Source organism: Emericellopsis cladophorae (genome assembly GCF_022114955.1).
Source record: "Emericellopsis cladophorae strain MUM 19.33 chromosome Unknown NODE_9_length_645218_cov_115_098568, whole genome shotgun sequence".
Lineage (NCBI taxonomy): Eukaryota > Fungi > Ascomycota > Sordariomycetes > Hypocreales > Bionectriaceae > Emericellopsis > Emericellopsis cladophorae.
In genome coordinates this window covers 591539-604125 of record NW_026250934.1, presented here as the reverse complement: position 1 = coordinate 604125, position 12587 = coordinate 591539, and the positions used below count along the sequence as shown (strand labels likewise).

Genomic DNA, 12587 nt, shown 5'->3' with positions numbered 1-12587 from the left:
AGCACGATGGCGACATCACCGTCGTCCGCCTTTACAGGCGTCATCATTGGTCTAGTCTCTTCGTTCGGTTCCATTGTTTTGATAGCGATCATTGTCTTCATTTTTTGGGTGACGGGATGTGCTGGGTCTGGGCGGATCTTGCTCGATCGCCTGGGGCGGCCGAGCGAGTATGATGATGAGCAGGCGTTTGCGCGAGAGGAGGCAGAGGCACTGGACAACATGGATGAGATGGCGAGAGCAGAGTACCTCAGAGCAAAAGGTAGGCATCCCCCTTCCCGTACAGCCTGCTCTGGCCAGGCAAGCAATGGGCTGACTGACGCGAGCGCAGCTTTTGTGACGCACAACCCTCCCGAATCGTTACAAACGGAAATATCACTTTCACAATTCCTCGCCATACAAGAAAAGGGCGTCTCGGCCTGGGAGTTTGAGCCAGAGTTGGAGATTGCCAACTGCTTCGTCGAGGCGCGGACCGAAATCGAGTTCTTCGACACGGAATGCACGGTCTTGACGAATCTGCCAGTCCCGAAGCAGAACGATGTGTATTACTGGGAGGCCAAGATCTACGACAAGCCGGAAAACACACTGTTGAGCATAGGAATGGCGACGAAACCATATCCTCTGTTCAGATTACCAGGTAGGCGAGCCCGCTTTCACGCGAGGGGGAATGGCGCGAGCAGCGTTGCTGACATGGACAGGCTTCCACAAATACTCTGTTGCATATCAATCCACCGGCCACCGACGCTACAACCAGCCCTTTAGCAAGACCAACTACGGCCCTCCGCTTGTACAAGGTGACGTCGTGGGCGTTGGTTACCGTCCTCGCACAGGCGCCATCTTCTTCACCCGCAACGGCAAGAAGCTGGAGGAAGTCGTGCACGGACTGAAAGCGCAAAACTTCTTCCCTGCCCTGGGCGCCATCGGTCCCGCGGTTGTTCATGTGAACTTTGGCCAAGCGGGCTTCGTCTTCATCGAGGCCAACGTAAAAAAATGGGGCCTCGCCCCTGTCACGGGTAGCCTTGCCCCTCCGCCGCCCTATGGTTCGGAACAGGGCAGCATCCTCCTCGAGACAGGCACCAAGGACGGGTTCACGGGTACACCTAGTCGCACCCACAGCCACTCCGTCAGCAACTCGTACAACGTCCGTCATGGGGAGAACCTCAATCCGTCACATGGCCGGACCCGCAGCGGCAATTTTAGGATCTTTCCGCCGACGAGTCCCGGTCCGGTCAGGAGCCCGACCGACATCTCGCTCACACAGCTCGCTCCCAACGAGGGCAACGGTGAGGGTAGCGGCGCACACCAGGCCTACGAGGAGGAAGTCTCTGACCCGATAAACCTACACATTGAAGACGCGACGAACCCGCCGCCGGGCTACGCAAGCCCAGAGCAAGCCGCGCACGAGAGACACGCAGCAACGGAAGGCGACGAGGAGCGACCGCTGCACGTCTCCTCTTCTGCCGCCACCAATAGCAACAGAGATAGAGGCGATCCGGTCACCGCAGCGATGCCAGCGCATCATGATGGGCCCGTGCCGAGTTACAGTGATGCAGTCAGGCAAGGCGCCACGCCTCAGCCCAGGAGCGACGACTCATTTTCCGGATCGGCAGGAGAGGAAATTGAAAGTCAAGATGACGATGAAGAAGAAGAGGAAGGTGAAGAAGTACGAGGAGGTTCACCCTAACGAACGATATGAAAGATACATCTATACAATCCACTCCTTGGGTCTCTTTTTATTCTCCTTTCGATACACATAGTCCTGTCGCCCCCCACCGCTCATCCTCTTCAGTCTCTTGCATTGGCGTCTTGGGTGTTATTTCTGTCCTTTATCAGCATTTTACTCAGCAGTGGCTATCGCATGACGCAGACCTCTCCTCCCATGTCTCTTTCTCTCTTGGGCTACCGGCAGATGGGGGAGTGTTTATATTAAAACAGCCCGGGGTAGCTTCAAAGAGGGGGAGAACAGAGTGTTCGCGAGATACCAATGAGACATACTTGTTTCGTCGATGCTCCATACAGTAACTTCACTTGAAAAGACAATCAACTTGAGAGAGAAGCATAACAGGTTCACTCAGTCTGCGCAGGAGGCGTAAGCGTCAGACAGCGCCGCAGCGCGCGCGTCTCTATCTATGGTAACCAGTGAAGTCCAAATCCATCGTGGATATGCAAAATGCCAATACCCAGGGGTTTCTCGATATATCTGCTCTTCAAGCAGCAACGGATTCCCAGTCGTCCAAATAGCAAAATTTGTCAAAATCAGATCCCGTGAGCATGCCAGCTCGTAAAACTGAAAAACGCCATCCAAAATCTCCCATTGTGCGCCTTGCTTCATTGTGTTGCTCAACACATTAAAAATCAACAGTCGCTATGCAGTTGGTGGTCGCCCATATACCAATTCTTTTGTTCGCCAAAAGGAGTGTGTCTATACTGTGTCGTTTCAAGTCGTGAAAGGAGTGTCTATATTGTTGCGTACGAGGTAGTCGTACTCGTCGTCGAGGGAGTGCCGTGGCTGAGAGTAGCCGGGTATCATAAGGATTGTTGTATAAGATGTAATACACATTAGGTCGGAGTGGGATATCCTATGGTCGTGAAGGAGTGTCATCGAGATCAACTCGAAATCAAGGAGTGTGTGTCGTTGGAGGCCGAGCCTCTCCTGTTGTAGCGAGCGTGGAAGGAGTGTTGTGTACATGGCGGCTGAGTCGATTCATGGCAGAAAGCATTAAGCCAGAGGGGGGTGTAAATCCAAAAGAAAAAAAAAATGCGGTACTGAAAGCGGTTGTGAATCACTGAGAATGGTGCATTCTTCCCTTGCCCTTGTCCTTGGGGTCAGGAATGCGATTGAGAGGAGCCTGGGCCAACGGAGATGGAGAGTGCGGTCCAGAGGAGACGGAAGGAGTCTGCCGATGCCGGTGTTGGTAGTGCGGGATGGAGCTCATCAGGACGGGCGGCGCCTCAGAGGAGGAGGCCATACCAGGCGTGTGAGGCGGGCGGTGCAGTAGTGGTGGCGTCGATGTCGATTTGTTTAAGTTCCTGGACGGCAACGGTCAATCCCCATTCAGTCGTCTCCAAAAGCAAGGCCGCCGTGGTGTATTTCAGATCCACACGGGTTGGGTGGTGGTAGGAGAGACGAACCCGGCACCGAAGCTGTGACGCGCATCGTGATAAATTGAAGACGGTTGAGCCTGCATGGCGGTGCCCATGTCCCAGGTCCTGTACTCGTCGGTGTCGCTGTACGTGACGGAGCCGTCCAGGTGGGATGGCGTCGGGCTGTAGGGTCCGGCGGCGTACATGGGAGACGGCATGTTGAGATACTGCGGCTGCGACTGGTAGGGCGAAGGCATGACCACGCTGCCGACGGGACTGTGGGTGTGGCTCACAGCGGCATTGAGCACAGGCATCGACTCGTGGCTGTAGCTGAAGGCGGGGTTTCCATACAGGCCATACGAATCAGAGCTGCTGTCGTACTCGGAGCGACTGTCGAAAGTCCGGAGGCTGGGTGTCTGGAACGTGGGGAACGACTGAGTGCGCTCTGGCTGGACCCAGCCCATGCGAGAGCGGAAGTCGCCAACCGAGTCAATGGGAAAGTCCATCAATCGCAGAGGCACAGTAGCACTGGAGTCGAAGTTGTCGGTGACGCTGTAAGACATGAGGCGCCGGGCAATCTCCTCGACCGGGACCAGGGACAGGCTACCAAAGTAGGCGGATCCGATTTCCGGGAAAAGACGCTCCATCAAGATGGCCACGGTGTACAGGTGGGCAATGGCGACGAGGGAGTTGGGGGAGCATCGATAGTTCTGCAGGTAGGCAACGGGCATCCAAAAGAGCCAGTCGCGGAGAGACCTCAGGCGCTCAAACTGCTGGGCGATGGGAAGCGTGTGGCTGATCTTGCGAGATCCCTTAAGGAAGCTGACCAGGTTCTGGATCTGTGTGGTGTCGACCTTGAAGGCATCCTTCTGGCTCTTGAGGTGGGCTTCGACCTTCTGGACCTGTTCAAGGGTGCTCTGGTAGGCGTCGAGGTCCTCCTTGCGTGGCTGCGCGCGGCGGTGGTCAGAGCTCGGGGAAGGGGACGCGGTAGGAAACGTCCTGCTCTCGGCGATGAAATCGACGAATTGCGACTCGTGCTTCCAGCCCTCCATGGCAGACATGATAGTCGAGGTGCCCTGCATGAGCTGGTTCCAGCCGGACCAGTCCGTGGCCTGCCAGGAGAGGACCAGGGATGCAGCCAGAATAGCATCCGAGTTCTCGCGCGAGAAAACACCTATGGCCTCCTGGAGACCGCTCAGCGCCAGGCCTCGGTGCTCAAAGCCCATTCCACCAACCAGGGGGCAGTCGGTGAGGAAAGCAATGTGCATGGCCGAGAAGGCGAGCAGTGCGTGCATGACGTACGGGGTTGTGGCTCCAATTCTCAGGATACTAGTAGAGTGAGTTGGCAGGCTTCTCAGGCGCGAACCAAGGGACTTACATGGGGATGTGGCGAGTCCAGAGGGTGAAATTATTAGCATCCATGACAGAGAGTTCATCGTAGACGGAAGCAATGTGATAGATCAATCTCAGGTCTTCCAAGGAGTAGTTGCTGGCCACGGGCACTGGGTAGATGCCCATGCTGGGGAAGGGAAACACGTTGGTCTGCTGCCACTGTAGGAGGCTAGCCTCGATCTCGGGAGTCCACATGAGATCGGGCTTGTCGGGCGTCGTGGACCTGTTGGGGTCGGACGCCGGGACATCGTTGTACGGGCAGCGGATCTTGTGCTTTGTGCAGTTGCGGCACTGAGGAAAGCTCTCGTCACAGCGGATATGGCGTTTCTTGCAGGTTTCGCAACCCTTGCGAGACTTGGTGTGGCTCCGGCGAGGAGGACCGCCACCTGGACCAGCCATTGCTAGAATGATGAGATAAACGAGAAGTGAAGAATCTAGGCGATATGTCAGGATGCGGAACGGCAGACCAGCAGGACGGCAGGCTGGGCGAGAGCGGCACATACATACGAGGAAGCTACACGGATAGAGCGTGTAGACAAGCCAGTAATGGTAGCGAACGTGGGTGAAGTGATGCGAGTTTCAGGCGTGGACAACTCAAAACTGCAGGATAGATGGACGGACACTTTCTCGAATCGTCCGAGAAGAAGCGTTACGGAGTGCAGCTACGACTATTAATGGTGTAGCGGAATATTAATAGCTGTCGTTGTCGTAGTCGAGTGGTCCGTTGATACTTGTCTGATTCCGAGAATCGAACTCTTGGCGGTGCTCTCTCTTTCAAAAAGCGAATTTCCCTTTTCCAAACCTTTCCCGGGGTCGGTCTGTAGCGATCGTGTGTGGCACTGTGGTCCTTGTCGTTTCTGAATCGTCTTAAAGCCTGGTCGTCGTCGTGTCGGGGGAGACTGGAGACTGGAGCGGCGGGTTGTTGGGTCGAGGAGGCGATTCAGAAACACACAAAGCGACAGCACCGGTAAAGCGAGTGACAGGAGTCAACGAGGACTTCCTAGGGGGGTTGGGGAGGAGAGGAGGGAGGAAAAAGCGAATGTCAGAGGAGAGACGACTTGTCTGTAGGCGGTGGTTCGATTCTTTAATGTTGACTAAGAGGGTGGAGGAGAGGAAGGTCTGGATGGGTTGGGGGACACTGGGCGTTATAAACAGACGGACGACATACACAGCCGTCTCAGGGTCGTAGGTTGCATCGGCTGGACCCAAGAAGGCCGGGCAGGGCTGTGTGGCCCGTGGGTGGGTGGCCTGAGAGAGGTGGGACTGTCCGCGGGTGTGTCGGGGGGCCTAGGATGAGGTGGGTTGGGCCCATGGAGTAATAGCAAGTAGCCCGCCTACAGGCTACTGTTAGGCTGGGCTGGGCTGGGCTGGGCTGCAGTGCGTTGTGCCAGGCCGTCCAGCTGTTGCATGACTAGAGGCCTGCGGTGACTTACAGCGCTGAAATCTGCTGGAGAGCACGCCAGGCACGGCCCGTAATCATCGTACAGCCAGTCGCACCCTTTGACAGTTTCTCACAATTGAGACGCCTTCACGTATGTGCGTCCATTTTATATTCTTCTGCTCAATGGGCGTAAATACAGTAACCAGCAATGCGACGGAGAATTTACGGGCTGATGCGGATCACATCGGCACTAACAGCATACAGGCCTGGCTGCTGTTGGTCTTATGTACTAGTGCAGTCGACTACAGCGTGGCAGACCAGTGAGACCACATACAGCACAGGGCTAGCGTGTCGGTCCAGTGACATTGGAGGCGCTAATTGGCATAGAAACAGCCAAAGGCACAGGATTCCGCGGGCAGCAGCATGGGAACCTTCGGCCGTCGGTGTGTGTTCTCCATAGGACTTTCTTTTTTTATTTTTTTTTATTTTTTTTATTAAAATCGCTAACCACAGCAGGGACTGGAGGAGACGAGGTCTTGTGTGCATCTTCAACGACAAGACCGATGAGACACCAGAATAGAACACCGGCACCTCGTACTCATGTGAGACCACAGCCCTCAGCCTCTCTTGTCCCGGTGCCTCTGCCCAGCAATCACTGCAGCAAATCCCAGTGAGGTGTTCAAGAGTCAAGACTCCCGCCATTCTTTCGGGTAAACAATTGAACAACAACCCAGTAGGACGGAAGGGCTAATAAGACTAAACCATGCAGGGCGACCAGGGAGGGTGCAGCAGTGCCATGACGCACATGGGGGACATCATCGCGTCTTGAAGGTTGGGATAAAAATAGCTGTCCGGAGGCTGCTTACTGCTCCATCTGCCAAACTGCCAGCGACAAGAGGGCCTAAAGTCGAGGACTGCTCCCGCTTTCCCAACAGGCCAAGATCACCCACTTCAGTCATCATCATCCGGGACTGCCAAGGGCCCAAGCGCCAAGCGCCAAGTGCTCAGCGCCCAGCTTGAAGCTAGCCTCGCTTGGACTGTGGGCTATCGGCAAACGGCAGAGGGGGCCTCATGACAACAGAAACGCCGTCTGAACTTTGTGGCTCACTGGTGTCTAAATTTATAAACGGACCAATGGCTGCTGCTGACATGGTGCAACCTCGCGAGATGAGCTTCATTCAGAGCTGAGGCTAGGGCCGAGTCGCCTCGCCCGTCAGAAGCCCTGTCTAGCACCGGTACCTCAATACAGATGCCGTATTCAGCCGGTCCCCTGGTGATCAGAAATCTTCATGTCGCGCCCTGTACACGTATACGTAGTATGTCTGTCCCTGCATGCCGTCATCCTGGGGTATTTGGCCACTGCTCAATGTATCTGACGATAGCTTCATACGTACGTCGGCGTTAACTCGAGCAGCCATAGGAGAATGCTTGGCACCGCTTCACTCGTCGCCGCGCTCAGTCTTTAGCCTCCAAACGGGTTTTGTGGGCATCAGTATTATGCAATTGGTTGATGACAACCACGCATTATTTACAACTCAGTTTGACATCACCACATCCTTTGTGATGAACCTACAGTGCGGCGGCCAACACTACTCGTCTGCCATACGTACAGCCTATGCACTGCTTGTCCTGATGATGTCTGTTGAGCAATGAGGAGCGGCTGGTACGCGGAACAATGAATTGCCTTGCAAAAATGGGACAGCCGCCAATTATTGCACTGAAACCACGCTTACTTGCCGCCATCGGCCGCCCCATTGTCAGCCGCGAATGAGACCATCTTCACGGTCCGTAGCACCTTGCAGCAGCTCGCCGCCGTTCAGCACGTAATATACGTGACTCTTTACGGAATAGTGCTGGCCACGGAAAGGCTTGCCGTCTTGTGTCCTGCGGTCAGACTCATGACTAGGCCTGACTGGCTGCAAGTCATGCGCAATTTCTCGGCATGGGCTTGAAGCTGTTCAGCGAGGAATGAACTAGTGGTGTCGTGGTGATGCGCCGAGCGAACACAAGACCTTGGCTGACGATGAAACAGAGCGTTCTTCGAGCCAAGTGTGGAGGCTAGAGCAGCCGAGGGCGAGAAGAACGTGAAGATTGATTACTATAGTACTAGGTATGCTCCATTGCTCCACCACATATTGATATCGCCCGGCTCCCTTGTTATTAATACTGCAACAGCCAGCCACGTGTGATTCAGAGGTCACCTCAGACCTGACTAATACGGAGAACAACGGCCGACGACGGCTTGGTGTGGATCTTAGAGCGAGCCAACGGCTTCACCAACAGCTTGGCCTGACCACCAATCAACTACCTTCTCGTCCCGTGACTCGGGTCGCGCAGCAATGTCATGTTCCCAAAGAATGCCACCAGAGACGACTGCCTGTTCGCCAAGCGGTCAGGAGGGCTTGCTGTCAGTCGCACAGTCTGACCACATGCACCCTCGTGCCACACAGACCCGCCATTCTCATGCTAGTACCACACGGCACTGGACCAAATAGATAGTTGGGGCGTCCAATGGCTAGCATGCAATACTTGTGTTGTGTTCCCCTATATGCTTCCTCCTCACCGTCTCCTCAACTCAGAGGATGCACCTGGTCGGCCGCACATTGACCGCAGCAATAAGAAACGGCAGCTATGCATACTGTTCGCTTAAGGGAGCATAGGAAAAGTCTCGGGAGGGGGAGGAACTAATCCAATCTTGTGACTGGTCAATCGAGGTTCAGATTGTGGGACAAGGAGCGATCAACTGCATCCAACCCAGCGCACATGCAGAAAAATATGCACATGCCGCAGGGCCCATGCCACTGCTACGCTGCTCTAACACCCATGGAGTTGGGGTTGACTGTGAATGTTCATCAGCGGGAGACCACCCTGTATAGCAAGATACCCACCAGAACTGTCGGGCGGCAATCGTTCTGGTGATCTTCCCCCGAGGCTTGTCCTACGTGTTTTTTTTTTGGGGGGTGGGGGAGGTTGGAGGATGCACGTAGCCGTCTGGTTCTCCCAATTCCCAAAGTCCCAAGGGCCCAAACATCGCCAGGGGTCGTTCGTCCGGGGTCTGCTATGATCTCCACGAGTACGAGATGTGAGGTCACCGCCAAGGCGCTTGGCGACGCACGTTGTCTGCTGCAACTGGAACTTGCTTCAGCTTGCTGCCAAGGAGCCGAGTTTGAGAATGAGTTGTGAATGTGATATGGTCTCGTGTCCGTAGATTCGATGCTCCTGACGCAACAACCGACTGGACAAGTTATTCTCTCCCAGGGGCCAGCCCCCTTGAGGGCGCTTTTGGCAAAGGTATCAGGTCGGCCAACGCAAGGCCGCTGACTATCAAGTCGTTTGTGACATGTCACTCCCGAGGGACCAGCTTGATCTCGGGTGCTTGGATGCTTGGCTTCGTGCCTCTCCTTCTGAATTTTCAAGCGACGACACCTCAAGGTGGCATCTTGGATCGAAGAAGTCAGCTGTGAGAGTGAGAGTGAGACGCAAACGCTAGACTAATTAGTGGGAGTAGATCTTTTGCCGACGGGAGATAGTGTCAAGATCCATAGGCATGATGAAACCCGGAGCTCAGTCCGTCAGTCAATGAGATCTTTTTCATTTTTTTTTTCTCTCCCCTTTTGGTCTCCTCACGTGCCGGTACCGTACAGCCGTTTCAACGCCTTATTAGGAAGGAATGATTTGGCGCAAGCCGCACCTATCACGTCGGGGCACCAAGTTCCAACACCTGTCGATCTTCTGCCTTCATATCGCGCGTGTATGTATGTACGAGACGATGGTTGGGATGAGGGGTTGTCGTGTCCACGTGCACTGCTTGCCCTGTCCAAGCAGATGCGATGGACAAGTCAACAACAGGTCACCGACTCACCATGCGGTTCTCGCGAAATCCAGTCCGTCCTGGAGGCTGGCATCGAGTTTCGAGCTGCATGTACGCTTGGCTCTTTGGCGCATGGCGTGTTCTATTTTCGAACCATGTGCACCCATTGGTCGCGGGATTTCTCCAATCCCGCCCGACCGCATTTCTTGTCCCACGGGCCCGAGAGCTCCCATTGTCTTGGCTCTTGGCACTCCGGAATGTCCGTCAACGGCGTCAAGAGTCATCAACTTATCAAGACTCAAGAGTGACAGACGGACGGGCAGACGCGCGAGCCAGCCAGTAGCTTGAGCAGCTCCCCGAGCACCAACGAATACAAGGTGTCGCTAGTGGGAGACTGTCAAATGCTTACTGCACCTAACGTTACTGAGTGACTGTGCCAGTGTGTGCATGCAGGCTGCAGCAGACTTGGCCCAATCATTCATCTCATCCTCGCTGTCAAACTATACATATCGTGGAAATGCGGAAGTGGCTTGCAACGATACAACGTTCCATGATCTGCATGGCTTCTGCTGGCGGCGGTGTCGTTTTTTTCCTCTCTCTTTCTCTCCCGTCCCTTGGTGATCGGCTCGAGTCTGGTGGATTGATCGAGTTATTAGTGCCCGAACCCTCGCATCGGACATCCGATGCGACGCGAAGCGACGCGAGACGAAGCGGAGCGCTAGCGCCGCCCCATGGAGGGAAATTTTCCCATTCGCAAGTCGGAGAGCGGTGACGCTTCAGCACCGGCTCTTGAACCCTGACAGAAGGCAATACACTGTGCACGGAACCTATTTCCGCACTCTGGAATTTCACCTTTGTTAGCCCACGAGAATCGCGACCAAACATGAATCGGAAGCGTGTTCAGGCTCTCAACTCCGTCATGAACAGAATAGTACGTACCTTACTGTTGACCAATCCTTCCCGCGGAGGAAATCATGGATACCGGTGCTTGTAGATTTGCCCGTGGGAATTGCTCCAGAATGGCGGACCTCGCAGGGTCGATCTGTCGGTCCGTCTTCTCGGCATGCGGAGAGTCATGAGGTAAGGGCTAGTTAATGCTTCAAGTTGCGCCCAGTCTCTTCCTATCAATGTACCAAAGCTCCACGAACATGGTTTGCACTTGGACCTCGACTACTTGAAATAAAAATGAGCTTGAGCTTCTAAGTAGGCGCATTGTTTCTGATCGCCAACGTCTTTACCCCCTAGGATGCTCAGGCTTCAGCTTGCCACCTAGCTATCTGCATGATCTAAAGTACTGTCAAGACTCTAGTAGCGAGGGATTTTTTGACCTTATGCTGGTTATTCGCATCTCCTGGAACAAGCCCCAAACTTGGCAGAAACGAGTTTGCTGCCTTTGTTGGCAAATATCAGACTCGATGATTCTGTGAGGGCGGTTGGGTTGAAACCCTTGTGGCGGCGTGAGGAACTCAGGTCCAATTATCGCGAACAGAGTAGTAGCAAGGCTCTCATAAAACAGTCAAACACTTCGTGAAAGCATACTCCTCGGCTTTGGGGGCCGTCCGTCTCTTGCACACATTTCGATCTCGCTTCATGATGGACGTAGCTACTTCAGATCAAGCTGGGGAGTTGTGCTAGCGCCAAGCAGCGCTGCCAACAAGATGAGGAGCTCCTAGATCGGTGCTCGCAGTATGGCATGAAAGACTGCGGGAGTATCAGTATGCGACTGTTTGGATACTTGTTGGCCTGATGTAAAGTCGCGTGGCGAAGGAATTCGTGCCTTGTGTGCTCGGATGAGCATGTAGGGTTCGTGATAACGATCTCGTATTGTTCTAACGCGGGAAATGAAGGCAGATGGCGGCTTGCGAACAATCGTCATCGTGACGATCCTGCTCCTGCTTCAAACTTCAGCGCCTCCTCACCAGCAGGTGGTTAGGAGTCCGCCTTCCCCTTGTGCTGCGCACGCGTTCTCTTGTGCTGAGATCTCGTTGAGCCATGACGACCGAACTTCAGCGGCGTCAGCATCAGGCGCAATTGCCATTTGATGCCTACAATATACAAAATCGCATTAGAGTAAGATTCTTGTTAGAATTCAGAGGCTGCTGCCCTTACGTCCCCCGTCGGGAACTGTTCTGGGACAGAAGTCGAGGACATGGCAAGCTACCGCGAGATGTGGTTGGGACGAACAACGACGCAGTGATTCGCTGCTTGCTAGAAAGTTTCACTACACTCTTCGTTGCTGAATTCATCAATCTAGACGTGCTGTTAGCTGCCTAAGACTAAGTCACAGCATAGTCAACTTCGCTGGCTGTAATAGGGGCCAAGTTCGAGACATAGCGCCAGTCACCCCCCAAATTTTGTATCGCAAATCTACGAAAAGCACAAGGAGCCCTTTAGTAACCCTAGACTTCCTACGAACCAGTTTTGAGATGTCTCCAGCCTCGAAAATCAAAGGAATCCCACACACTTGCTTTCGTTGTCAGTGCTGTTCGACGCTCCGGCTTTGGGAGCCAGAGATTCATTTGTCTTCGTTCAGCTACGGGCAAGAGTCAGCCATTCCAGTCGCAAAAGAAAATCCATCTATTTGACATGTATACTCAAGTGAGCCAGGTCTGAGACAGAGGCGCTATCAACTCTTTGCGCCGACCCGTGAGCTTGAAATATTTGTAGTATTTGGGACTCGATCTCCGCGCGAGGGGCAGCGGGAGCTAGGCAAAGGGATATATCAATTATAGAACTCTTAGAGGGTCTTTCGCGAAAATATCTTTCTCTAGTTCTCTCGGACGTCTATCGAATGGACACCACGGTCGGTCTGTTGTAGGCGTCTTCGGCATGAGCTATGGTCGACGGGTCGTGAAAGTTCTAGCTCGAGGTACTTCATCCACTGCACGTGTTTTCGAAAGACTTCGGGGGCCCAGTGTGTTA

General features: G+C 54.2%; 2 protein-coding genes across 2 annotated transcripts; one reads left to right on the top strand and one right to left on the bottom strand.

The window, feature by feature from the left end:
- Positions 1-6: 6 nt before the first annotated feature.
- J7T54_000728 (uncharacterized protein) lies at positions 7-1681 on the top strand (the record flags this gene model as incomplete). Its single annotated transcript, XM_051504579.1, has 3 exons — positions 7-259; positions 329-634; positions 696-1681. The coding sequence occupies 3 exons, from the start codon at positions 7-9 to the stop codon at positions 1679-1681; spliced, it is 1545 nt and encodes a 514-aa protein (XP_051364082.1).
- Positions 1682-3089: 1408 nt separating this feature from the next.
- Positions 3090-4872, bottom strand: J7T54_000727 (Fungal Zn(2)-Cys(6) binuclear cluster domain; the record flags this gene model as incomplete). The annotated part of the gene is made up of 2 exons (XM_051504578.1): positions 3090-4410; positions 4460-4872. 2 exons carry the CDS (start codon positions 4870-4872, stop codon positions 3090-3092), a joined length of 1734 nt encoding a protein of 577 aa, XP_051364081.1.
- Positions 4873-12587: the final 7715 nt, after the last annotated feature.